Raw genomic sequence first — 27,641 nt, 5'->3', positions numbered from 1 at the left:
TGTCAGTTTTCTTTAGTACATCTTCCAATGGAGGGAAAAGTAAATTGAATTTAAAACGAGGTAGGATTAAAGGAAGCAATTTGATATGATGCCAGATTTGCAAATTTCTATGTCGAACACATTCACCCTGGTGCTGTGTTAGGAGAAAGTGAGGACTGCTGATGCTGGAGATCAGAGCTGAAAATGTGTTGCTGGAAAGGCGCAGGAGGTCAGGCAGCATCCAAGGAGCAGGAGAATCAACATTTCGGGCATGAGCCCTTCTCCAGGAATGAGGAGTGTGCGCCAAGCAGGCTAAGATAAAAGGCAGGGAGGAGGGACTTGGGGGAGGGGGCGTTGGAAATACGATAGGTGGAAGGAGGTTAAGGTGAGGGTGACAGGCCGGAGTGGAGGTGAGGGCGGAGAGGTCAAGAAGAAGATTGCAGGTTAGGAAAGTGGTGCTGAGTTCGAGGATTGGGACTGAGACAAGGTGGCGGGGGGGGTGGAAAATGAGGAAACTGGAGAATTCTGAGTTCATCCCTTGGGGTTGGAGGGTTACTAGGCGGAAGATGAGACGCTCTTCCTCCAACCGTCGTGTTGCTATGGTCTGGCGATGGAGGAGTCCAAGGACCTGTATGTCGTTGGTGGAGTGGGAGTGGGAGTTGAAGTGTTCAGCCACAGGGCAGTTGGGTTGGTTGTTCCAGGTGTCCCAGAGGTGTTCTCTGAAACGTTCCGCAAGTAGGCGGCCTGTCTCCCCGATGTAGAGGAGGCCACATCGGGTGCAGCAGATGCAGTAAATGATGCACGTGGAGGTGCAGGTGAATTTGTGGCGGATATGGAAGGATCCCTTGGGGCCTTGGAGGGAAGTAAGGCGGGAGGTGTGGGCACAAGTTTTGCATTTCTTGTGGTTGCAGGGGAAGGTGCTGGGAGTGGAGGTTGGGTTGGTGGGGGGTGTGGACCTGACAAGGGAGTCACGGAGGGAGTGGTCTTTTCCGAACACTGATAGGGGAGGGGAGGGAAATATATCCCTGGTTGTGAGGTCCGTTTGGAAGTGGCGGAAATGATGACGGATGATATGTTGTATATGGAGGTTGGTGGAGTGGTTGGTGAGGACCAGTGGGGTTCTGTCCTGGTGGTGATTGGAGAGGCGGGCTCAAGGGCGGAGGAGCGGAATGTGGAGGAGATGCAGTGGAGAGCATCGTTGATCACGTCTGGGGGGAAATTGTGGTCTTTGATGAAGGAGGCCATCTGGATTGTTCGGTATTGGAACTGGTCCTCCTGGGAACAGATGCGGCGGAGACAAAGGAATTGGGAATATGGGATGCGTTTTTATAGGGGGCAGGGTGGGAGGAGGTGTAGTCTAGGTAGCTGTGGGAGTCGGTCGGTTTATAGTAAATGACCTCGACCCCGACCTCAAATTTACCTGGACATTGGCACCACCCCCCACCTTTTCCTCCGCTACATTAATGACTGTATCGGCGCTGCCTCGTGCTCCCATGAGGAGTTGAACAGTTCATCCACTTTACCAACAGCTTCCACCCGGACCTCAAATTTACCTGGATCGTCTCAGACTCCTCCCTTCCCTTCCTAGACCTCTCCATTTCTATGTTGGGCAACCGAATCAACACAGACATTTACAATAAACCGACCGATTCCCACAGCTACCGAGACTACACCTCCTCCCACCCTGCCCCCTGTAAAAAGCCATCCCATATTCCCAATTCCTTAGTCTCCGCCGCATCTATTCCCAGGAGGACCAGTTCCAATACCGAACAACCCAGATGGCCTCCTTCTTCAAAGACCGCAATTTTCCTCCAGACGTGATCGACAATGCTCTCCACCGCATCTCCTCCACTTCCCGCTCCTCCGCCCTTGAGCCCCGCCCATCCAATCGCCACCAGGACAGAATCCCACTGGTCCTCACCTACCACTCCACCAACCTCCATATACATCACATCATCCGTTGTCATTTCCACCACCTCCAAACGGGCCTCACCACCAGGGATATATTTCCCTCCCCTATCAGCAATCCGAAAAGACCAATCCCTCCGTGGCTCCCTTGTCAGGTCCACACCCCCCACCAACCCAATCTCCACTCCCGGCACCTTCCCCTGCAACCACAAGAAATGCAAAACTTGCGCCCACACCTCCCGCCTTACTTCCCTCCAAGGGATTCTTCCATATCCGCCACAAATTCACCTGCACCTCCACACACATCATCTATTGCATCCGCTGCACCCGATGTGGCCTCCTCTATATTGGGGAGACAGGCCGCCTACTTGCGGAACGTTTCAGAGAACACCTCTGGGACACCCGGACCAACCAACCCAACCACCCCGTAGCTCAACACTTCAACTCCCCCTACCACTCCACCAAGGACATACAGGTCCTTGGACTCCTCCATCGCCAGACCATAGCAACACGACGGCTGGAGGAAGAGCGCCTCATCTTCCGCCTAGGAACCCTCCAACTACAAGGGATGAACTCAGATTTCTCCAGTTTCCTCATTTCCCCTCCCCCCACCTTGTCTCAGTCCCAACCCTCGAACTCAGCACCACTTTCCTAACCTGCAATCTTCTTCCTGACCTCTCCACCCCCACCCCCACCCCCTCTCCGGCCTATCACCCTCACCTTAATCTCCCTTCCACCTATCGCATTTCCAATGCCCCTCCCCCAAGTTCCTCCTCCCTACCTTTTATCTTAGCCTGCTTGGCACACCCTCCTCATTTCTGAAGGACGGCTCATGCCTGAAACATCGATTCTCCTGCTCCTTGGATGCTGCCTGACCTGCTGCGCTTTAACCAGCAACAAAGCGTTAGTCAGACAAATTGCTGATTTGAGTGGATGCAACTATATCAAGACACTCAGTCTAGATATGATTAAGTAACTTGTGTGGCAATTTTGGTTTTGTCACTTATGGGAATATTCAATCATGTAGAGCTTCTTACAAGCAATTTTTCAAGCAATGTAATATATACTTTGATATAATTAATATCCCCATAACAAAGATCATACTCAGTCCCGCAGGCTCAGGCATGAAATTCAGATTTTGAAGTATCTTTCCCGGTTTTGAACAATCTTTCTCAACCAAATGAACAACGCGCCTGAACAAGCACTCTCTTGATCTTTACTCCTCTATAGATCATTTTCACATATTTCTCTAAATTATTCTATCAGCGCTAACAGAAATTAACAAAAAAAATCAGTGACACAAATTTTGAGTTTCTGGATTGTCAGCTCCATCACTCATGAAAATAAATACTCACTTTGTCTATTTGTTACTCTTCCCCTAAGAAAGAAGCCTTCACAATAATTTGTTTTCCATCTCATTTATTGGATAAAGGCTCCAAAATGCAGAGCTCTTGACAAATATCCTAACCAATAAACAGAAATACATAGCGTACACCTCATTCTTTCTCATTATTCAGCAAATCAGTATAAGTTTACACCAGATCCAATTCATCACCAACACTAGGCTTTCTTCAAAAAAGTTAAGCTTATTCATCTTCCTTTAGTTTCCAAAGTGCTAACTGCAGTTCCTCCCTAAGCTACTCCAGTATTGCCCTTACAGCAATGTGAGGCTCTCCATCCCCCTTCTAATGAATTACCTTCCATCTTTCTTGCAAATAATTTTGTCTAATCTCAGTCACCCTATTGATCCTCACAGAAAATAATCCACTATTTCATGTGATGCAGTCAAAAGATTAAGGCATGAAATCGTCCCATTAATGCTAGGTTTCTGCATGTTGTGGTGAAAGTTCATAACATATTCGAATTATTTTTGAGAACTTGGATTTGAAAGGAGAAGGTAAATGGGGTTTTGTACTGAAAAGCTCTGTTCTGTTACTTTTAAAAGAAAGGGTCAGAAAGTAATTTAGAACAGTGATGAAAAACAGCCTTTTCAAAATAAATTAATGTAATTTTAATTAAATGATCCAAGCCAGCTGGTTATCTGTACTTTCCCAATCTACAGCAAGACAGCTGGCTGTCAGCAACAAGGAGGTTGAGTTCAGAAAAAAAAAGATCAATTCCAGCAGAAGGCAGTTTTCAGCTTGTGGAAGCTCAGGCCAACTGAGTTGGAGACGGGGCTTAAGCTGTTTTAACAGCTTCAATATAGTCAAAATCAGATAAAAGTAACTGAGTTAGCCTGTGTATCCTGGGGTGAGACAGTAATGAAGAGAATCACACTTGGTAAATGTGAAGAAAGTAGCCAAACAGAAATACTTGCTACGCTCAGCATCAGTAAGAAATGTCAAAGTGAACATAGGAGCGATATTTCAAGATTGATATTCTGTTAAAGGATATTACAGAGAAGAGATAAATATGTCTTTTTGCTTTTCAAGGTACTTCCAAATTTTTCTTAAATATACTGAGTTTAATATCCTGAATGCAAATAAAAAGGAAATTATAATGATACAAAGTGTGAGTTGGCAATGGTAATTTGGAGAAAGTTAATTAAGGGGATGACAGTGGAGAAGCCAGGAGCTGAAAAATGTGTCACTGGAAAAGCGCAGCAGGTCAGGCAGCATCTAAGGAGCAAGTGAATCGACGTTCCGGGCATAAGCCCTTCTTCAGGAATGAGGAAGATGTGCCAAGCAGACTAAGATAAAAGGTAGGGAGGAGGGATTTAGGGGAGGGGTGTTGGGAATGTGATAGGTGGTAGGAGGTTATGGTGAGGGTGATAGGCCGGAGAAGGGGTGCAGCGGAGAGGTCGGAAAGAAGATTGCAGGTCAAGAAGGCGGTGCTGAGTCCAAGGGTTGGAACTGAGATAAGGTAGGGGAGGGGAAATGAGGAAGCTAGAGAAATCCGCATTCATCCCTTGTGGTTAGACAGTTATGAGGTGATGAGGCGCTCTTCCTCCAGGCGTCGTATTGCCATGGTCTGGCGATGGAGGCGGCCAAGGACCTGCATGTCCTTGGCGGAGTGGGAGGGGGAGTTAAAGTGTTCAGCCACGGGGCGTTTGGGTTGGTTGGTGCGGGTGTCCCAGAGGTGTTCTCTGAAATGTTCTGCAAGTAGGCGGCCTGTCTCCCCTCTGATCTCCAGCATCTGCAGTCCTCACTTTCTCATAGTGGAGAAGCCAAGGTAAACATTTAAGAAGCTATTGATGAACCGCAATAATTATTCATTGCTATCTGGCATAAAACAAGAAATGTGTCCTAACTATGTCTGAAAAGGGAAATTATGGATAGTATTCGACTCAAGGAAGGGGCATGGAGTCCTTGTACACGAGTTACTGAAAACAAGCATGCAAGGTGTAGCGGTTAGTAAGAAAGCAAATGATATGTTGGCTTTATAGTGAGAGGATTAGAGTACAGAAGCAGGGAAGTCTTGCTACAGTTGTACAGGGCATTCCTGAGGGATCTGGTGGTGCAGTGATAATGTCCCTGCCTCTGACCCAGGTGGATTCAAGTCCCACCTGTTCCAGGGGTAAGTAATAACTTTGAACAGGTTGATTAGAAAATATCTACACCTGGAGTATTATGCATAATTCTGGTCGTCTTATCTGAGGAAAGATGTTCCGGACATGTACAGAGTGAAAGGTAGATTTATCAGACGGATTCCTGGGATAGCACGACTCATTGGAATTTAGAAGAACATTGGGGTGGGGGGGTTGGGGCTGGGTGCGATCTAATAGAACCCTATAAAATTCTAAGAGGACTAAACAGGGTAAGTGTAAGGAAGATGTCCTTGATGACTGGAGAGTCTAGAATTAAGGATCAATTTAGTAAGCCATTCAGAACTGAGGTGAGGAGAAATTTCTTCTTGAAGAGCCTGTGGAATTCTCTACCACAGAAAGCAGTTGAGGCAAAAACACTGAATGCTTCCAATGAGGAGTCAGATATCATCCTTAGGGCTAAAGGGATCAAAAGGTATGGGAGTAAAGTGGGAACAAGATTGTTGGATAATCAGCCATGGTTATGTAAATCATGAACAGAACCAGCTGACAAAAATAATAGTCCACAAGACCAGCTTTCACTCATATTTGACTTTTATTCTCTCATGTGATGTGGATGCTGCTGGCTAGCCAGCACTTATTCCACAGCCCTGACTGCCCTTGAGAATGTAGTAGCGAGCTGCCTTCTTTAAGAGCTGCAGTCCTCATTCTGTAGATTGACTCACAATGCCTCTTGTCCAATATTACTATCAGCTGGGATCATAACAATAAACAATTTCTTTCAAAGCATTCACAATGAGAAAGGAAACTAAACTGCTGCAAACCAACAAAAAGAAATGACATGAGTGCTCAGAATTCAAGTCATGATTTGGAGTCGCTGGTGTTGTACTGGGGCGTACAAAGTTAAAAATTACACTCCACTAAGTTATGGCCCAACAGGTTTACTTGGAATCACTAGCTCTGAAAGTTAGTGCTTCCAAATAAACCTGTTAGACTATAACCTGGTGCTATGTGATTTTTAACCAGAATTTAAGTGGCTGTCACTTTGGCTGAATTTTTCATACATTGTTCAATGATGCCTAATATTTCCAGATGCTTATTTTGAGACAATTCTCACTAAAGATTTCATTTTAAACAATGACTCAGCAATTGTGGTTTGGCTATTTCACATATATTGTTTGCATTCTATTTCTTAAAAAGTGAGATAAGAAGCATGCCTCAACCATTTATGAAGCAAAAAGCAAGAACCTCCATTTATATAGCTAACTTTATAACCTCAATATACCCAAAACAGTAGTGCCTCAATGGTTAGCACTCAAGCCTCACAATGCTAGGAAACCAGGTCCAATTCTAGCCTAAGACAACTGTCTGTGTAGAGTTTGCACATTCTCCCCATGTCAACATGGGTTTCCTTCAGAAGTTCAGACTTCTTCCCACAGTCCAAAGATGTGCAGGTTAGGTAGATTGGCCATGCTAAACTGTCCATAGTGTCCAGGGATGCAGAGGTTAGATGGATAAGCCATGGGAAATGCAATGTTACAGGGATAGAGTGGGGGCTGGTTCTCAGTGGGGATGCTCTTCAGAGGGTCAGTGTGAATTCGATGGACCGCTTCCACACTCTAGGGATTCTATGATTGTAGGATTCTTTTATGAAAATATTTTACAGACAAAAAAAAACACATTGGAGAAATATAGTCGCTGTTGTAAGCTAAATCCTACACTTCCTGTATAGACTGATGTAGCGCCTGTGGAAATATACACTTCCCATACATTGGTAGCCAGCTCTCTCGAAAGGCTACAATTGATGATCAATAGCAACAGCTCAGCATTTTATAAACAATGGCAATGAGTGATTGTCAAACAGTCCTTGCTGTGGACTCTAATCAGGGGAAATCACCATTCCTACTTCCAATTGGTTCAGCCTTGTCAGAATTTCATATATTTCAATGTGATCCCCTCTCATTCTTCTAAGCTCCAGTGAATACAGGCCCAGTCAACCTAAAGCCTTTTCATATAACAGACTTGCTATCTGAGGAATCAGTTTTCACTGTAACTTCCTTTATGGTAAATACATACTTTCTGCTTTAAGGAAATCAAAACTGCATACTCCATGTGAGGTCCAAAGGTTCTGTACAGCTGCGGTAAGGCTTCTTTGCATCTCTACTTAAAATCTTTTGCAATGAAGGCTAACATGTAATTTTCTTTGCTAATGGCTTGGTGCACTAGTGTGCTTGCTTTCAGAGACTGGTGTACGTCTATGTCCCAACCTATCACTATTTAAATCATACATTGCCTTTCTGCTTGTCCTATAAGTTGGGAAACTGAACATAATAACATTGAATGGGTAAGTACGTAACTGTTGCAGTGCAGCCAACTTGCCTAAATTGCCCTAAGCACCTTTTACATCCACCTCACACCTTCATTCCCTCCTAGATTTATGTTGTCAACAAACATGGAAATCCAAAATTGGATTCCCTCACCCAAAACCATTGATATATATTGTGAATAGGTGGGGGCCAAGTACTGATACCCACTAAACCCCACTAGTCACCACCTTCCATTCCAAACAAAACCTATTTACTCCTACCTCCTAGCCACTAACCAATTCGCAATCCGTACTATTATCTTACTCCCAATTCTGTGTGTTTTGATTTTGCACATTCATCTCTTGCGTGGAACTTCAGCAAAAGCTTTCTGAAAATCCAATTACACCACCAGACCTGCTCATTCGTCTTCTACAAATTACTTTCTCAAAAAACTCCAATAGGTTTTTCAAACATGATTTCTCTTTCATAAATCCATGTTGACTTTTTGCAATTCTGTTGAGAATTTAAGCGTTCTGTTATCTCATTCTTTACAATAGGCGAACTGGTCTTAATTCTATTTACTCACTCCCTCCTTTTTTAAATAATGGGATTACATTTGCTGCCCTCCAATATGCCAGAACAGTTTCAGAGTCTACAGAATTTTGAAAGATGACAAGCAATCCTCCCATTATTTCCACAGTCAGCTGCTTAAGTACCTTACCATATAGATTGTAAAACCCAGAGGATTTATCAGGTTTCAGTACCATTAATTCCTCAACCACTTTCTTTTAAAATGATACTAATTTCCTTCAATACTTCCTTCCCAATATCCTATAACATCCCTGAAATGCTAGGGAAGCTATTTGTGTCCTCTTCTGTGAAAACAAAAGTAAAATTGTTGCTTAATTGCTTTGCCATTTCATTGCTCTCCATTATAAATTCACCCATTTCAGAGCATATACATCCTATATTTGTCTTCACTAGTCTTTTAACACACTTACAGGAGCTTTTGTCATCCATTTTCTAAGTTTCTTGCAAGTTTTTTCACTTTCCCCCACTTAATACCTTGCTTATTTGCTAAACTCTAAACTGTTTGCAGTCCTCAGGCTTGTTATTTCTGTTACTTGCTCAAGCAACTTTAGAATATTGGAATAATATGGCAAGTTCTTGTGATATCTACACCCACAAGGCATGTGGGCCAAGTGAATTATCAACTCTAAAACACTGGCAGCCTTTCCAATAGACTGTGAATAGGTAGGGGCCAAGTACTGATACCCACTAAACCCCACTAGTCACCACCTGTCAATTTCACCTGGCTATTACTTCTATATTGACCTACTCAGTGATATTCTGTCAGCATCCTCTTCCTTCATAAAAATAGATACAAAGTGCTCATTAGGTATTCAAAGCTTTGACCTATGCCTCTAAGTATACAACATCCTGTTTGTCCTTAATGTACCCACCCTATCCCTTACCATCCTCTTCTTATTTATGGTCTGGTAGAAGATGTAAGAATTCTTTTTGCGGTTAGTTTCTGCCAGTCCATTCTCTCTTTGCTAATTTTATTGTTCTCTTTGACTCCCCTCTTACCATAATGTCCTTGCTTAAAGAATTCATCCAACAAACATCATGCATCCTTCTCTTTTTCTTATCACATTCTCCGTCTTACTTGACATTCAAGGAGCCCTGTTGGGTTGATCCACCTTTCACCCTTTTTGGAATATAGTTTCTATCCAAAACTTCCTTTGCTTAACAATGACTCATAGGTTCATGACAGATTTGCTTGTCGATTTTGGCTACATCCCTGCTCATGCCATTTAAATTAGCATTCTTCCAAAATAGGTTGATTTAGTTTGTACTTTGCTCTCCTCTGTTACTTATCTAAACCTTATAATATAAATTCACTTTTATTCAAGTGTTGCTCCACAACCAGTTGGTCCAAGTAGCACATTACCTAGTACCAGTGGGCAGCACGGTGGCACAGTGGTTAGCACTGCTGCCTCACAGTGCCAGAGACCTGGGTTCAATTCCCGCTTCAGGTAACTGTCTGTGTGGATTTTGCACATTCTCCCCGTGTCTGCGTGGGTTTCCTCCGGGTGCTCCGGATTCCTCCCACAGTCCAAAAATGTGCAGGTTAGGTGAATTGGCCATGCTGAATTGCCCGTTGAGTTAGGTGAAGGGGTAAATGTAGGGGAATAGGTCTGGGTGGGTTGCGCTTCGGCAGATCGGTGTGGACTTGTTGGGCCGAACGGCCTGTTTCCACACTGTAAGCAATCTAATCTTTAAAAAAAACCTCCTTCTTAGCTAGATGGAGAAAGTGCTGGTCAATAAAGTCGACCTGAACATGTTTCAGAAATTCCTCCCCCAACCATAAGACAATAAGACATGCAGCCCATTGAGTCTACACCACCATTCAATCATGGCTGATAAGTTTCTCCAATTTCCCTGTAACTGGATCCCATCGACAATCAAGACCTATCTATCTCAGTCTTAAATACACTAAATGACTTGGCCTCCACAGCCTACTGGTGACAGTGAATTCCATAGATTTCTCTTTTGCTGAAGAGGTTTATCTTTACCTCTAAAAAGGTCTTCCCCTTACTCTAAGGTTGTGCCCTCTGGTCCTTCTCTCTCCTACCAATGGAAACATCTTCCCAACATCCACTTTGTCCAGGCCATTCAGTATTCGGTAAGTTTCAATTAGATTCGCCCTCACCCTTCTAAACACCATAAAGGAAAGATGCAGAGTCCTCAAACATTCCTCATATGTTAAAGCTTTTCATTCCTGGGATCAGTCTCGTAAACCTCCTCTGAACACGCTTCAGGCCAGTACCTACTTCCAGAGATATGGGGCCCAAAACGTCACACAATATCCAAGTATGGCCTTACAGAGCCTCAGAAGTACATCCCTGATTTTATGTTCAAGTCCTCTCAAAATAAATGCCATTATTGCCTTCTGAACTACTGAATCAACCTGCAAGTTTACATTGAGGGAATCCTGGACTAAAACTCCCAAGACTCTCTGTACTTCAGACTTGTGAATTTTCTCCCGGTTTAGAAAATAGTCCATGCCTCTATTCTTCCTACCAAAGTGCATGACCTCACATGTTCCCTTGTTGTACTTCATCTGTCACTTCTTTGCCCACTCTCCTAACCTGTCCAAATCTTTCTGCAACCTCCCTGCTTCCTCAATGCTACGTGTCCCTTGGTGGAGTAGCAGAAAGCATAAGGGACTGTCGAAGAATACAAGAGGATAGACTGGAGAGTTGGACAGAAAAGTGGTAGATGGATTTCAATCCAGACAAACGTGAGGTCATGCATTTAGGCAAGGCTAATGCTAGAGAGAATTAGACAATGAACAGAAGAGCCTTGGGAAAAGTTGACGGGCAGAGAGATCTGGGAGTGCAGGTCCACTGTACCCTGAAGGTTGCTGCACAGGTGGATAGAGTGGTCAAGAAGGCATATAGTATGCTTGCCTTCGTTGGACAGGGTATTGACTATATGAGCTGGCAAGTCATATTAAAATTGTACAGGATGTTGGTTCGGCCGCATTTGAAATACTGTGTACAGTTCTGGTCATCACATTACCAAAGGGATGTGGATGCTTTGGAGAGGGTGCAGAGAAGGTTTATGAGGATGTTGCCTGGTATGGAAGGTTGAGTAGGTTAGGTTTATTTTCATTAGAAAAAAAGGAGATTGAAGGGGGACCTGATCGAGGTTTACAAAATCATGAAGGGTATAGACAGGGTGGATAGAGACAAGCTTTTTCCCAGGGTGAAGGATTCCATAACGAGAGGTCACGCTTTCAAAGGTGAGAGGTGGAAAGTTTAAGGGGGATACATGTGGCAAGTACTTCACACAGAGGGTGGTGGGCATCTGGAATGCGTTGCCAGCAAAGGTGGTAGCTGCGTCTGGACAGATGCACGAGTAAGTGAGGAGCAGAGAGATACAGATGCTTAGGAATTGACCGACAGGTTTAGACAGTACATTTGGACCGGTTCAGGCTTGGAAGGCCTGTTCCTGGGCTGTAAACTTTCTTTGTTCTTTGTATATCTTTGTATCATCTGCAAACTTCCAAATGAAGGAACTGAGAGCATTCTGGAGATCAGTAAAATGAAAAGTTGAGGTCCCAACACTGAACCTTGCAGAATACTATTCGTCATCAGTTGCCATCCTGAGAAGGAGCCTTTTATCCCCACTCTCTGTTTTCTGCTAGACAGCCAAGCTTCTATCCATGCTCTAACACCACAGGTCCTTATTTTACTCAGTAGCCTCCTGTGGGGCACTTTGTCAAAGGTGTTCTTGAAGTCCAGGGAGATAACATCCATTGGCCTTCCTTAGTCTAAATGGCCTGTTACTTCCAAGTGTTCAGAAATCTCATCCTTCACAATGGATTCCAGGATCTTACCCGCAACTGAGGTTAGGCTAATTGGTCTGTAATTTTCTGTCATTTGCCTCACTCTCTTTTTAAACAGGAGTGTCATGTTAGCAATTCTCCAGTCCTCTGGGACCCTCCCTGATTTCAGTGATTCCTGAAATGTCACCACAAACGCCTCCACTATCTCTTCAGCTATCTCCCTTAGAACCTTGGAGTGTAGTCCACCTGGTCCAGATTATTTATCCACAGTGAAGCCATTCAGTTTTTCTCGTACCTTCTCCTTAGTGCTGGCCACCATACTCAGCTCTGCTCCCCTGACTCTCTCGAATTTTGGGGAAATTTCTCATGTCTTCCACTGTGAAGACTGATGTGAAGTAATTAGTCAGCTCCTCAGCCATTTCCTTGTTCCCCACTACTATCTCTCCAGCATCATTTTCCAGTGGCCCAATGTCTACTTTTGCTTCTGTTCTGCCCTTTACATATCTAAAGAAACTCTTACAGTCTTCCTTCATATTTCTGGCTAGCTTACCCTCATATTTAATCTTCTCCCTCATTTTTTTCCCCTCTGTTGGACTTTGTAAGCTTCACAATCCTCTGGTTTCCCACTGCCCTTCACGACATTATAAGCTTTCTCTTTTGCTTTTATGCTACCCAAGACTTCCCTAGTCAGCAATGGTTGCCTCATCCTCCCTGTACAATGCTTCTTTTCCCTCAGGTTGAATCTCTGCTGTGTCTCCTGAATTAATCCCCAAAACTCCTGCCGTTGCTGTTCCACTGTCTTTCTGCTCGGCTCCTCTCCCAGTCAATTCTACCCAGCTCCCCACTCATGCCTCTATTGTTGCCTTTATTCAGCTTTAATACCGTTTTATCTTCTGCCTCTCAGATTACAGAGTAAATTCAATTATAATCACTGCCTAAGGGTTCCTTCACTTTAAGCTCCCTTATCAAGTCTGTCTCATTGCATGACACTAAATCCAGTATTACCTGTTCCTTTGTGGGCTCCACTACAGGATGGTCCAAAAAGCCATCTCTTAGACACTCCACAATTCCTCTTCTTGCAATCCACTATCAACCTGATTTCCCCAGTCCGCCTGCATACTGAAATCCCCCAGGATCACTTGTAACTTTGCCTTTCCTACACAAGTTTTCTATCTCCTGGTATATCTTGCAATCCAGCTCCTGAGATTACTGTTTGGAGGCCTATACACAACTCCAACTATGTTTTTTCACCTTTGCAGTTCCTCAATTGTACCCACACAGATTCTACATAATCTGACACTACTTTGTTCCTTACTCCTGATTTAATTTCATTTCTTACTAATAAGGCAACCACACCCCGTCTGTCCACCTGCCTAGCTTTTCAGTAGGATGTATATCTTTGAATATTCAGTCCTGATCCCCTTGCTGCCACATCTCTGTATTGGCCATGTCATACTCACCAATTTCAATCTGTACCACAAGCTCATTTACCCTATTCCATATACTGTGTGCATTCTGAAATAACACCTTCAACCCTGTATTAACCGTCCCTCTTCTGTCATTCGTTTGTCCAGTGTGCTTGAAGTTTGACAGCTAACCCTTTCTAAACTTTCCCAGTCTGTCAGATTTTTGTTTGTGCTCGAGATTTTAATACCTTCTCCTGAGTCCTGCACTCTTGCCTCTTTATTTAATTCAGGTTTTCTAATCTCCCCTATAACTGAACATTCCCCACTCCATTTAGTTTAAAGCCCTGTCTACACCCCAGTTATGCAAATCACTAGGACTCTGGTCCTAGCACAGTTCTGATGAAAACTGTCCCATCAGAACAGGTCCCTTTTTCCCCTCATACTGGTGCCAGCGTCCCATGAATCCAAACCCATTTCTCCCACACCAATCTTTGAGCCACACATTTACTTGCTTAATCTTATTGACCCTGTGCAAATTAACTCGTGGCTCAGGTAATAATCCAGAGATTATGTTTTTGGTTCAGATTTACAATTTAGCTCCTGGCTGTTCGTACTCCCTTAGCAGAACTTCTGCCCTAGTTTTATCTATGTTGTTGCACCTATGTGGACCACGACCACTAGATATTTACCCTCCCACTCTGGGTTCCTCTGAAGTCCAGATAAGATATCCCAATCCCGAGCACCAGGCAGGCAACACAATCTTCAGGACTCTTGCTCCTGATCACAGAGAACAGTGTCTATGCCTCTAACTATACTATCCCTATTAACAACATTACTCTTCTGTCCTTTCACTTGAATTGTTCCCTGCACTATGGTGCTGTGGTCAGTTGGCTCACCCTCCCTGCAGGGAGCAAAATTCTTGAACCCACTTCTTTCACCATACTCTAATATTATCCCAATTGATATTTTAGTCATTCAAGTCCTGTAATATCATTGTTCTACAGCGCCTGCATGATGGTTTTCTCAAGATTTGTTCTTCTGCCTCTCTATTTAAAGCTGTATAAGATGGTCCACATGACACTAACATTGCATCACAAGAGCCCTATTCTCCAGCTTTATGTGCCAAAGCCACCTTCCAACAGGCGAGTGTGATGATTAGTAGTTACTGCTCACAACTCCACACCACACCATACAATGCAGTGTTGAAGACGACCTGCCAATTGGAGGTGCCAACATTTGGCTACATGTTAACTAACCATGGGCCATTTGCCAAATTCGTTGAAACACTGCTTTCTCACATCCAAAGAGGAACAAAGGAGTTATTCCTGGTGTCCTGGCCAATACTTATTCCTCAGACAAAATCCTCTAGAGACACATTGTCTGACCATTATCCAAATTGCTGATTGTGAAAGCTTGCTGTACACACAATGGTCATCACATTTCTTATGTTACAACGTCGGTTACACATCAAAAGTAGTTCATCAGCTGTATAATGCTTTGAAATGTTTGTTCGTCAGGACAAGTGTTACCATATATGTACAAGTCTTCCTTTCAGACATTACTCTTTTGTACAAAGATACTATGCCTCTCCCTTCATTCAAAAGTTTCTTTGACCTTGATATATTTAATGTGGAGCGTTTGAAGCCCAGAATTAGTAGCTGGAGAGAAGGATATTGTTCGAGACAATAGTGAATATTGTCAGATTAACTGATACCTTTAATGAAACCACACGAAGTATCTTGGAACAAAAACAGCAGGATGCACATGAATGTGGTACTGCATAGAAGATTCATTTTTAGCCAAAAGTTTTTTAACAATTTTTTCGGATGAGTCACTGAGGTCTGTAACCACAGAAAAAGAGACCCTTCGAGTCTGCGCCGGTTAAAAACGACTAAATTATTATAATCCATTTTTTCAGGCACAATTATTTAAACTGGTATGCATTCAATTATGTTTCCTACGTGTTCAAACGGGTAGTAATTAATCTCATCATATATCTCACGCTAGCAGAAATACTTTTTTTATGAAACATCTAAATTAAAGCAGTACTCTGTCTTGCATTTGCTTGTCCTTATGTAACATTCTGGCTGTACTCGGTAGAAACAAGAATTCATGTCACAACTGCTGACAACGACACATCTTGTGAAAATAAGTCTGAGGCCAAACATAGCAGGACACTGACTTTCAATTGTAAAAATACGGTTCTAGAGAGAAAAAAAACAAAGCAAAGAATGGAAAGTTAAGGAATTTATGTTTGTTTGTGATAATAAAGTTCTTGGAATACCTGTCCTTTAGCGGGCCCTTCTGCAGTCCCAGTTGATTAACCTCCACCTCAGTCAGCGGAATTCCTTTGCATGATTTGACCGGGTAAATGAAGAGTCTGGACACCTCGGCCACTTTGACCAGTTTGGGCTCGGGGTGGCGTTGCCAGTAAGCCTGCAGGAGACGCCTGAGCCCGAGCACTGCGAGCCCCAGGCCGGCTGCTGCAGCAAATCCTGTCGCTAGCACCAACATCGTGCGTCTTGGGCTCTGTGGCCCAGCCTCGGCAAAGCGGTTCATCGGCAGCAGCTCCTCGGAGACGCCCAGGTCACACTCAGGTCAACGCTGGAGGCACCACTTTCTTTCACCCTCACAAACTCTTCCTCGCCCCGAAATTGGCGTCCGACTTCCAGGGAGTCCTGTCAAAGTCAACCACAAACAAAGGAGGGAAAAGGAGCTGGGTTTACAAACAATTAGTCGTCCCGGGCCGTTTGCTTTGCACTGTGTTTCCCTTTGTATTAAATTGTTGACATTAGCCAGCTCAGATGTGAGATTAAACACTTGTAGGTCTTGTTTCTAGCCAACGATCTAATGCGATCCAAATCCCAATGTCATTGCAGACCAAAAGTCCAAATTTCAAACCACGCCGTTATGTTAACGGGAATGTGTCTTGCAACAAAGTTTCAGTAAATATGCTTAAAACTTGCGTCTCAATGCATGACACAATCATGCAATTGTACTGTTAACTTTAGTGACGCAAAATAAAATCTGGTTATTTGTATCATTTCTATGTCAATCTTGGCCCAATCCTGAGCTTTCTCAGCAACATCCAGAATGTTTCCATAAACATCCGGGAAGTTTTTTTTAACCAAGGACTGATGTGTCCAAAGGTCAAATTGCATCTGTCGCATGAGTTGCTAGACCTAGCGTGACCAGGCTTTAACTTCTGTGATGCCCAAACTCTGTTTTCCTTTAGTTTTGATTAAACTGCAGTGGTTCAAGAAGTTACAGTCCAACAGGTTATCTTGGATGTGTACGCTTCCTGAGCACTGCTCCTTCGTCAGGTAGGTAGTGAGGCAGGATCATAGAATACAGAATTTATAGTAAAAGATCTTTTACTATAAATTCTGTGCCATATGATCCTGCCTCACCAGCATCTGCAGATTCTGGAATCCGCAGCAGATGCTGGAATCCAAAGTAGACAGATAGAAAGCTGGAGGAACACAGCAGGCCAGGCAGCATCAGGAGGTGGAGAAGTTGATGTTTAGGGCGTAACCCTTCGTCAGACTGGGAGAGGGTGTAGGTGGAGCTGCAGATAAAGGAGGTGACAGGGCAAGGAGGTGAAATAGGGATACGTGATGATAAGTAGAGGATATGACCTAGTTGGTCAATGGGAGGAATGAATCTGGTTGGTAGCAGGGAGGAATGGAAGGGAGGGGGAGGGGCTGGGAAGGGAGGTTATTTGAAATTGCAGAACTCAAATTGAGTCATCCAGACTGTAGACAGCCCAGGCAGAAGATGAGGTGTTGTTCCTCCAAGTTGCAATGCGGCTTGTTGTGGCAATGCAGGAGGCCAAGGATGGTCATGTCAGAAAGGGAGTAGGAGTGGGAATTAAAATGGGCAGTTACTGGGAGATCAAGTCGTCCTCTGTGGGCCCGGCTGTAATGCTTGGTGAACCATTCCCTAAGTTTACGTTTGTTCTCCATGATGTAGAGAAGACCACATTGGGACCACCAAACACAGTAAACTAAGTTGGAAAAGAGGCAGGTGACTGTTTGGGGCCCTGGAGCTAGGTGAGAGGGCTGGTGCACCGGCAGGTTTTGCATCCTTTTCAGTTGCAGTAGAAGGTATCTGAAGGTTCATGGGGAGAGTGGCACAAACCAAGGACTGTCAGAGGGAACAGTCCTTGCGGAAGGCAGAGAGAGGTGGGGAAATGAAGATGTTCTTGGCGGTGGGATCAATTTGGAGTTGGCGGAAGCATTTGAGCATGATGCATTGGATGTGGAGACTGGTGGGGTGATAGATGAAAACAAGGGGGATTCTGTCTTTATTGCATGGGGGTGGTGTTTAGAGCAGTGGAACAGAAAATGGAGATCATAAGGCAGAAGGCTCTCTGGATGACAGAGGGAGGAAAAACATGTTGCTCGAAATAGGTGGACATCTGGGATGCTCACAAGTGGAATGTCTCCTTGTCTGAGCAGATGCAGCAGAGGCAGAGGAATTGGGAGAATGGGATGGAGTTCTTACAGAATACTGGGTGGAAGGAGGTGTGGATCAGGTAGTTATGAGGGTCTGTGGGTTTGTCGCTGGAGATGGAAATGGTGAGGTCAAGAAAGGGGAAGGAGGTGTCTGAGATGAACAAGTGAATTTGTCTTGTCCAACCCACACGCCCCCTTCCTCGTGGAAGTTCTGGGCGAAGTCAATGAACTGCCCCAGTTCAGCCTGGGTGCAGGATACTACACCAATGCAATCACCAATATTATGGTGGAAGAGGTGAGGCACAATGCCTGTGTAGGTGGTAAAGAGGGCCTGTTCGATACAGCCCACAAAGAGGCAGGCGGAGCTAGGGCCCATCCGGGTGCTCATGGCCACCCCCTCGATTTGGAGGAAATGAAAGGAGTTAAAGGAAAATTTGTTAAGGGTGAGGACCAGTTCGGCAAGGTGGAGGAGGGTGGAGATGGAATAGATGGGTCTGATGGAGAGGAAGAAGTGGAGGGCCTGGAGGCTGTCCTTGTGGGATATGGATGTGTATAAAGACTGCACATCCATAGTGAAGATAAAGCGCTAGGGCCTAGGGAACTGGAAGTTGCTGAAGGTGTAGAGGGCGTGGTTAGTGTTGCAGATGTAGGTGGGAAGTGCCTGAACTAAGTGCCTGAACAGCGGCCAGCGGCCTGAACTGGAGCATTTCATTGTCCTCACCCAGAACTTCCACCCCGCCCACAAATTCACTTTGTCCATGTCGGACACCTCCCTCCCCTTTCTTGACATCACCATTTCCATCTCCAGCAACAGTCTCCAGACTAACATTTACTACAAACCCACAGGCTCTCATAACTACCTGGATTGCACCTCTTCCCACCCAGTATTCTGCAAGAACTCCATCCCATTCTTCCAATTCCTCTGACTCTGCCGCATCTGCTCAGACAAGAAGACATTCCACTTGTGAGCATCTCAGATTAGATTAGATTTAATTTCCTGCAGTGTGGAAACAGGCCATTCAACCCAACATGTCCACACCGACCCTCCAACTAATGCACCTAATACTATACACAATTTAGCATAGCCAATTCACCCGACCTGCACATCTTTGGATTGTATGAGGAAACTGGAGCACTCGGAGGAAACTCACGCAGACACTGGGAGATTGTGCAAACTCTACACAGACAGTCGTCTTAGGCTGGAGTTGAACCTGGGTCCCTAGCGCTGTGAGGCAGCAATGCTAACCACTGAGCCATTCAGCCACCTGAGATGTCCACCTATTTTGAACAACATGCTTACCACCTCCAATCCCTGTTCCACTGCTCTAAACACCCTCCCTCCCGACGCAGTAAAGACCGAGTGCTTCTTGTCCTTATCTACCACTCCACCAGATTTTGCATCCAACACATCGTTCTCAAACACTTCTGCCAACTCCAAATGGACCCCCACCACCAAGAACATCTTCACCTCTCTGCCTTCTGCAAGGACCGTTCCCTCTGACAGTCCTTGGTTTGCGCCAATCTCCCCGCAAACTCCCAGACACCTTCCCCTGCAACTGAAAAAGATGCAAAACCGGCAGGTACATCAGCCCGCTCATCTCCATCCAGGGCCCCAAACAGTCCTTCCAGGTGAGACAGGTTCACCTGCTTTTCTTTGAACTTAAATTACAGTATCCAGTGCTCCCGATGTGGACTTCTCTACATCGCAGAAACCAAACGTAAACGTAGGGAATGGTTCACCGAGCATCGCAGTCAGGCCCACAGAAGCCAACCGGACCTCCTGTCACCGTCCATTTTAATTCCCAGTCCCATTCCCTTTCCGACATGACCATCCTTGGCCTCTTCCATTGCCATAACGAACCACCCCACAAAGTGGAGGAACAACATCTTATCTTCTGCTTGGGCAGCCTACAGTCCGAAGGACTCAACATTGAGTTCTGCAATTTCAATAACTTCTCTTCCCAACCACCAACTCCCTTCCCAGCCCCTCCCCCTCCCACACCTGTCTGTCACCAATCAGATTCATTCCTCCCATTGACCAACCAGGTCGTACCTTCTGTCTGTCTTCACCTATAGGAGGATGTTGGAAAAGCACAGCAGGCCCTTCATCAGGCTTTTGCCCAAAACGTTGATTTTCCTGCACGTTGGATGCTGCCTGACTTGCTGTGCTTTTCCAGCGCCACTCTAATCTAGTCTCTGATCTCCAGCATCTGCAGTCCTCACTTTTGCCCTGTCTTCACCTATCATTACTTCACCCCGCTGCCCCTGCCACCCCTTTTATCAGCAGCCCCTACACTCACCCCCAGCCCTGAAGAAAGGTTACACCCGAAACATCAACCTCTCCACTTCCTGATGCTGCCTGGCTTGCTGTGTTTTTCTAGCCTCCTTCCTTTCTACTCCACAGCCTTCCATGGCAATTAATTCCACAGATTCACCACTCACTGGCTGAGGAAGTTTCTCCTCATTTCTGTTCTAACGGGCCTTCCCCTTTGTCTAAAGCTGTGCCCTCGGGTCCTAGTCTCTCCTGCTAATGGAAACATCTTCCAAAAGTCCACTCTATCCAGGCCTTTCAGTATTCTGTAAGTTTCAATTCGAACTCCCCTCATCCATCTAAATTCCATCGAGTATATACCCAAAGTCCTCAAACATTCCTCTAATGTTAAGCCTTTTATTCCTGGAATTATTCTCAGGAATGTCCTCTGGACCCTTTCTGAGGTATGGGGCCCAAAATTGTTCACAATATTCTAATTTAATCTGACCAGAGTCTTATAAAGCCTCAGAAGTACATCCCTGCTTTTATATTCTAGTCCTTTTGAAATAAATACCAACATTGTATTTGCCTTCCTAACTATCAATTGAACCTGCAAATTTATCTTAAGGGAATCCTGGTCTAGGAGAGTCTCTTTGCATGCCAGATTTCTGAACTTTGTCCCTATTTAGAAAATAGTCTATGCCTCTATTCTTCCTACCAAAGTGCATAAGCTCACATTATCCCACATTGTACTCCATTTGCCACATTTTTTGCCCACTTTCCTAAACTGTCTAAATTCTTCTGCAGCCTCCCTGCTTCCTCAGTGCTGCCTGTTCCTTCATCAATCTTTGTAATATCTGCAAATTTAACCAGAATGTCCTCAGTTTCTTCATCAAGATCATTAATGTATAAAATGAAAAGTTGTGGTCCCAATACCGACCCTTATGGAACACCATTAGTTATCGGCTGCCTTCCTGAGAAGGATCCTTTTATTCCTGTCTCTCCTACCATAAAACTACCTAGTATCACAGATACCAGTCTTCAGCCAATTTGATTCAATCCAGGTGATATCAAAAAATGATTGGATGCACTGGATACTGCAAAGGCTATGGACTCTCACAACATTCTGGCAATAGTACTGAAGATTCATGGTCCAAAACCTGCTGCTCCCCTCGCCAAGCTCTTCCTGTACAGTTATAACATTGGCATCTCCTCAACAATGTGAAAATTTGCCCAGATATGTCCTGTACACTAAAAGCAAGACATATCTAACCTGGCCAATTATCCCCCATTAGTCTACTCTCAATCATCAGTAAAGTAATGAAGACATCATCAACAGTACCATTAAGCAGCTCCTGCTCAGTAATGACTTGCTCAGTGAAGCCTAGTTCAGGTTCCACCAGGGCCACTCAGCTCTGTACCTCATTACAGCCTAGGTTCAAACATGGACAAAAGAGCTGAAGTCCAGTGGTGAGATGAGAGTTAAAGCCCTTAACTTCAAGGCCATTTTCAACCAAGTGGCATCAAGGAGTCCAAGCAAAACTGGAATCAGTTGAAATCAGGGAAAAATTATCTACCTGTCATAATCATATGTAGCACATAGGAAGATAGTGATGGTTATTGGAGGTCAGTCACCTCAGTTCCAGGATACCTCTACAAGAGTTCCTCAGGGTAGTGTCCCAAGCCCAACCATCTTCAACCATGAACCTTCCATCATAAGGTCAGTGGGGGATGTTTGTTGATGATTACATAATGTTCAGCACAACTTGCAACTCCTGAGACATTGAAGTAGTAACGCAACAAGATCTGGACAATATCCAGGATTGAGATAAAAAGCAGCAAGTAACATTTATGCCACACTAATGTTCGGCAAAGACTATCTCCAACAAGAGACAAGCTAAAAACTGCCCTTGATAGTCAATGGTATTACCATGACTGAATCCTCCACTACCAACAGCCATTACCATTGACCAACTGCATGGAGCATGCATAAACATATTGTGACTACAAGAGCAGTAAGAAGTTAGGAATACTGCAGTGACTAACCTGCAGACTCCGCAATTGTCCACCATATACAAGGCACAAGTGAAGAATGCTATAGAGCTTTCTCCATTTGTCAGGATGAATGCAGCTCCAACAATACTCAAAGAGCTTGACACTAACCAGGATAAAGCAGCCTATCTGGTTGGCTGCAAATCCACAAACATCCATTCCCTCCACCACCGGCTCTCAGAAGCAGGAGTGGGGTGGCATGGTGGCTCAATTGTTAGCACTGCTGCCTCACAGCATTAGGGACCCAGGTTCAATTACACTCTCGGGCGACCGTGTGGACTTTGTACAGTCTCCCCGTGTCTGCATGGATTTCCTCCAGGTACTCCAGTTTCCTCCCCCAGTCCAAAGATATGCATGTTAGATGGGTTGGCCATGCTAAATTGCCCATAGTGTCCAAAGATGTGAAAGTTAGGTGGATTAGCCATGGGGAATGCCGGGTTACAGGGGATACGCTGGGGAGTGGTGTCTGGGTGGGGATGCTCTTCAGAGGGTCAATGTGGACTCAATGGGTTGAATGGCCTTCCTCCACACTGTAGCATTTTTATAAAATGGCATCCACAAAGTGAACTGCAGAAATTTGTCAAAGATCCTTGGACAGCACCTTCCAAACCCATAAGCAGTATCATCGAGGAAGTCAAGAGCAGCAGATATTTGGGAATTGCATTACCTGCAAGTTTCTCCTTGAAGCTATTCACCATCCTGATTTGGAAACACATTGCTGTTTCTTACAGTTGCTTAATCAAGGCACAGTTACTGCCTTTGCTGTTTGAATTAATGAGTTGTTGGACATCGGAGTGCATCTGGGAAAATGAACAAACAGTGAAATTCACAACTGATCTTGGAGGAACTGTTGGGTGAAGTTCACAGCACAGAATCTGATAAGTTAATCGTTGTTTTAAGTGTGGCCTACAGAGAATCTGCAGTAGTGAGTAGAGTGGGTTCTTTCTTGTTCATATGTTTTTGGAGATATGTCTCTTGATTAAACTTAAAATATAAGCCATAACTATTAAATTAACCTGGGGCAGTGTTTGTAGAAGAATAAGATGGTGTTATTTTCTGGGTCTGTAGATTGTGAAGAAGCAAAAATGGCCTTAAATAGAGTGATATGTCAGATGTGGGAGTTTAAAGAGAGTTTAAGGGTTACTGTGGATTATGTCTGCCATAAATGCTGTTGGCTGTGAATCTTATCAGATCGAAAGGATCGGTTGGAGAGACAGTTAGAAGCGATGAGGAATTTGCAACAGCAACAGTATGTGATGGGTGGCAGTTATAAGAAGGGAGGAAGTCTCAGATACAGTCACATCAATGGGTTAACTCCAGGAAAGGTAAGAGATGTAGGCAGTTAGTGCAGGAGTCTTTTGTGGCCATCCCCATTTCAAACAAGTATGCTGTTTTGGAAAATGTAGGGGGTGATGAATTCTCAGGGAAATGTAGCATGAACAGCCAAGTTTCTGGTATTGAGACTGGCTCTAATGCAATGAGGAGTACGTCTGGTTCCAAGAAATCAATTGTGTTAGGGGATTCTCTAGTCTGAGGTACAGACAGACGTTTCTGTGGCCAGCAGCGACAAAGCAGAATGGTGTGTTGCTTCCTTGGTGCCAGGATCAAGGATGTCTCAGAGACAGTGCAAAATGTTCTCAAGAGGGAGAGGGGCCAGTAAGAGGTCATTGTACACATTGGAACCAACGACATAGGAAGAGAAAAGGTTGAGATTCTGAAGGGAGATTACAAAGAATTAGGCAGAAATTTTAAAAGGAGGTCCTTGAGAGTAGTAATATTTGGATTACTCCCGGTGCTACGAGCTAGTGAGGGCAAGAATAGGAGGAAAGAGCAGATGAATGCATGGCTGAGGAGCTGGTGTATGGGAGAAGGATTCACATTTTTGGGTCATTGGAATCTCTTTTGGGGTAGAAGTGACCTGTACAAGAAGGATTAAAAAAAACCTTATAGAGGGGCATGGATAGGGTAAATAAGCAAAGTCTTTTCCCTGGGGTCAGGGAGTCCAGAACTAGAAGGCATAGTTTTAGGGTGAGAGGGGAAAGATATAAAAGAGACCTACAGGGCACCTTTTTCACACAAAGGGTGGTATGTGTATGGAATGAACTGCCAGATGAAGTGGTGGAGGCTAGTACAATTGCAACATTTAAGAGGCATTTGGATGGGTATATGAATAGGAAGGGTTTGGAGGGATATGGGCCAGGTGCTGGCAGATGGGACTAGATTGGTTGGGATAGGTCTGTTTCCATGCTGTACATCGCTATGCCTCTATGACTCTAAAATCCTGAAATCTCCCCGCAATGGCATTGTGATCAACTCAGTGTTTCAAGGAAGCAGCTCACAACCACCAAGGGCAACTAGGAATGGGCAATAAATATTGACCCAGCTAACAACCTCTTTGTGCCATGAGTGAATTTAAAAACCTGTCATTTGCCCACTCACTCAATAGTATACTTGAGATCTTTAAAAACGTACCTGAATAGACACTGTCAGCTACTTTCTTAAAAAGGGGGTGTCTCCTCTCTTTCTGCATCTTCTCTCACTCCTGCTGGTCTTGGCTTTGAGCTAAGTCTGCTGTATTTGAGATCAATAGTTGGAGATGAAAATGAGCATATTACTGGGGCATAGATATCTTCACAGACAGCACCAATTCGCCCAGCAAATTCAAAACCAAAACCAAGCTAACTTTACAAATACGAGCTCAAAATGTGTTGCTGGAAAAGCGCAGCAGGTCAGGTAGCATCCAAGCAGCAGGAGAATCGATGTTTCGGGCATGAGCCCTTCTTCAGGAATGAGGAGAGTGTGCCAAGCAGGCTAAGATAAAAGGTAGGGAGGAGGGACTTGGGGAAGGGGTGTTGGAAATGCGATAGGTGGAAGGAAGTTAAGGTGAGGGTGATAGGCTGGAGTGGGCGGAGAGGTCAGGAAGAAGATTGCAAGTTAGGAAGGCGGTGCTGAGTTCGAGGGATTTGACTGAGACAAGGTAGGGGGAAGTGAATTAAGGAAACTGGAGAAATCTGAGTTCATCCCTTTTGGTTAGAGGGTTCCTACGCGGAAGATGAGGCGCTCTTCCTCCAACCGTCGTGTTGCTATGGTCTGGCGATGGAGGAGTCCAAGGACCTGCATGTCCTTAGTGGAGTGGGAGGGGGAGTTGAAGTGTTGAGCCACGGGGTGGTTGGGTTGGTTGGTCCGGGTGTCCCAGAGGTGTTCTCTGAAACGTTCCGCAAGTAGGCGGCCTGTCTCCCCAATATAGAGGAGGCCACATCGGGTGCAGCGGATGCAGTAAATGATGTGTGTCGAGGTGCAGGTGAATTTGTGGTGGATATGGAAGGATCCCTTGGGGCCTTGGAGAGAGGTAAGTGGAGAGGTGTGGGCACAAGTTTTACATTTCTTGCAGTTGCAGGGGAAGGTGCTGGGAGTGGAGGTTGGGTTGGTGGGGGGTGTGGACCAGACAAGGGAGTCACGGAGGGAGTGGTCTTTTCAGAACGCAGATAGGGGATGGGAGGGAAATTTATCTTCACCATGGACATCCAGTCCCTGTACACCTCCATCCCCCATCACGAAGGACTCAAAGCCCTCCGCTTCTTCATTTCCCGCCATACCAACCAGTACCCTTCCACTGACACTCTCCTTCGACTGACTGAACTGGTCCTCACTCTAAACAACTTCTCTTTCCAATCCTCCCACTTCCTCCAAACCAAAGAAGTAGCCATGGGCACCCGCATGGGCCCCAGCTATTCCTGCCTCTTCGTAGGATATGTGGAACAGGCCATCTTCCGCAGCTACACTGGCACCACCCCCCACCTTTTCCTCCGCTACATCGATGACTGTATCGGCGCTGCCTCGTGCGCCCACGAGGAGGTTGAACAGTTCATCCACTTTACCAACACTTTACCTGGACCTTCTCAGTCTCCTCCCTCCCCTTCCTAGACCTCTCCATTTCTATCTTGGGCGACCGAATCAACACAGACATTTATTATAAACCGACCGACTCCCACAGCTACCTAGACTACACCTCCTCCCACCCTGCCCCCTGTAAAAACACCATCCCATATTCCCAATTCCTTTGTCTCCGCCGCATCTGCTCCCAGGTGGACCAGTTCCAATACCAAACAACCCAGGTGGCCTCCTTCTTCAAAGACCGTAATTTCCCCCCTGACGTGATCGACAAAGCTCTCCACTGTATCTCCTCCACTTCCCGCTCCTCCGTCCTTGAGCCCCACCCCTCCAATCGCCAGCAGGACAGAACACCACTGGTCCTCACCTACCACCTCACTAACCTCCATATACATCATATCACCCGTCATCATTTCCTCCACCTTCAAACGGACCCCACCACCAGCGATATATTTCCCTCCCTTTCCCTATCAGGGTTCCGAAAAGACCACTCCAGCCGTGACTCCCTTGTCAGGTCCACACCTCCCACCAACCCAACCTCCACTCCTGGCACCTTCCCCTGTAACCGCAAAAAATACAAAACTTGCGCCCATACCTCCCCCCTTACTTCCCTCCAAGGCCACAAGGGATCCTTCCATATCCGCCACAAATTCACCTGCACCTCCTCACACATCATTTACTGCATCCGCTGCACCCGATGTGGCCTCCTCTGTATTGGGGAGACAGGCCTCTTACTTGTGGAACGTTTCAGAGAACACCTCTGGGACACCCGGACCAACCAACTCAACCACCCCGTGGCTCAACACTCCCACTCCACCAAGGACATGCTTGTCCTTGGACTCCTCCATCGCCAGACCATAGCAACACGACGGCTGGAGGAAGAGTGCCTCATCTTCCGCGTAGGAACCCTCCAACCACAAGGGATGAACTCAGATTTTTCCAGTTTCCTCATTTCCCCTCCCCCCACCTTGTCTCAGTCCCAACCCTCGAACTCAGCACCGCCTTCCTAACCTGCAATCTTCTTCCTGACCTCTCCGCCCCCCACCCCCACTCCGGCCTATCACCCTCACCTTGACCTCCTTCCACCTATCGCATTTCCAACACCCCTTCCCCAAGTCCTTCCTCCCTACCTTTTATCTTAGCCTGCTTGGCACACTCTCCTCATTCCTGAAGAAGGGCTCATGCCCGAAACATCGATTCTCCTGCTCCTTGGATGCTGCCTGACCTGCTGCGCTTTTCCAGCAGCACACTTTCAGCTCTGATCTCCATCATCTGCAGTCCTCACTTTCTCCTAGATAACTTTATAAATGCAATACTTTGTTCCTTTTTGAGCAATACACTTCACTGACCTACATTGGCATATAAGTAATCTGAACATTATATTTAGAATTTTCAGCCTTTTGTTTGAATTCTTCCATGGTCATACCACTCCAGTTCTCTAAACACCTCCAGCATGAAAGCACTCTGAGAATTCTGCATTCCTCCAATTCTAACATAAGACTCTTTCCCCGCTTTCTTTATTTCACCACTGGCAGCAGTGCCTTCCACCA

General features: G+C 45.3%; 1 protein-coding gene across 1 annotated transcript in view; it reads right to left on the bottom strand.

Moving 5' to 3' along the window:
- Nucleotides 1-16,875, bottom strand: part of marc1 (mitochondrial amidoxime reducing component 1) — a 43,972-nt gene extending 27,097 nt beyond the window's left edge. Inside the window, exon 1 of the mRNA XM_060831495.1 lies at nt 15,725-16,875. Within this exon, the coding sequence (XP_060687478.1) occupies nt 15,725-15,999 (275 nt within the window). The 5' untranslated portion in view covers nt 16,000-16,875. The remainder of the gene's footprint in view (nt 1-15,724) is intronic.
- Between the last annotated feature and the right edge of the window lie 10,766 nt (nt 16,876-27,641).

Source organism: Hemiscyllium ocellatum, chromosome 10 (genome assembly GCF_020745735.1).
Source record: "Hemiscyllium ocellatum isolate sHemOce1 chromosome 10, sHemOce1.pat.X.cur, whole genome shotgun sequence".
NCBI lineage: Eukaryota > Metazoa > Chordata > Chondrichthyes > Orectolobiformes > Hemiscylliidae > Hemiscyllium > Hemiscyllium ocellatum.
Note: the sequence above shows the minus strand (reverse complement) of the source record. Positions and strands in the feature narration are given on the sequence as shown.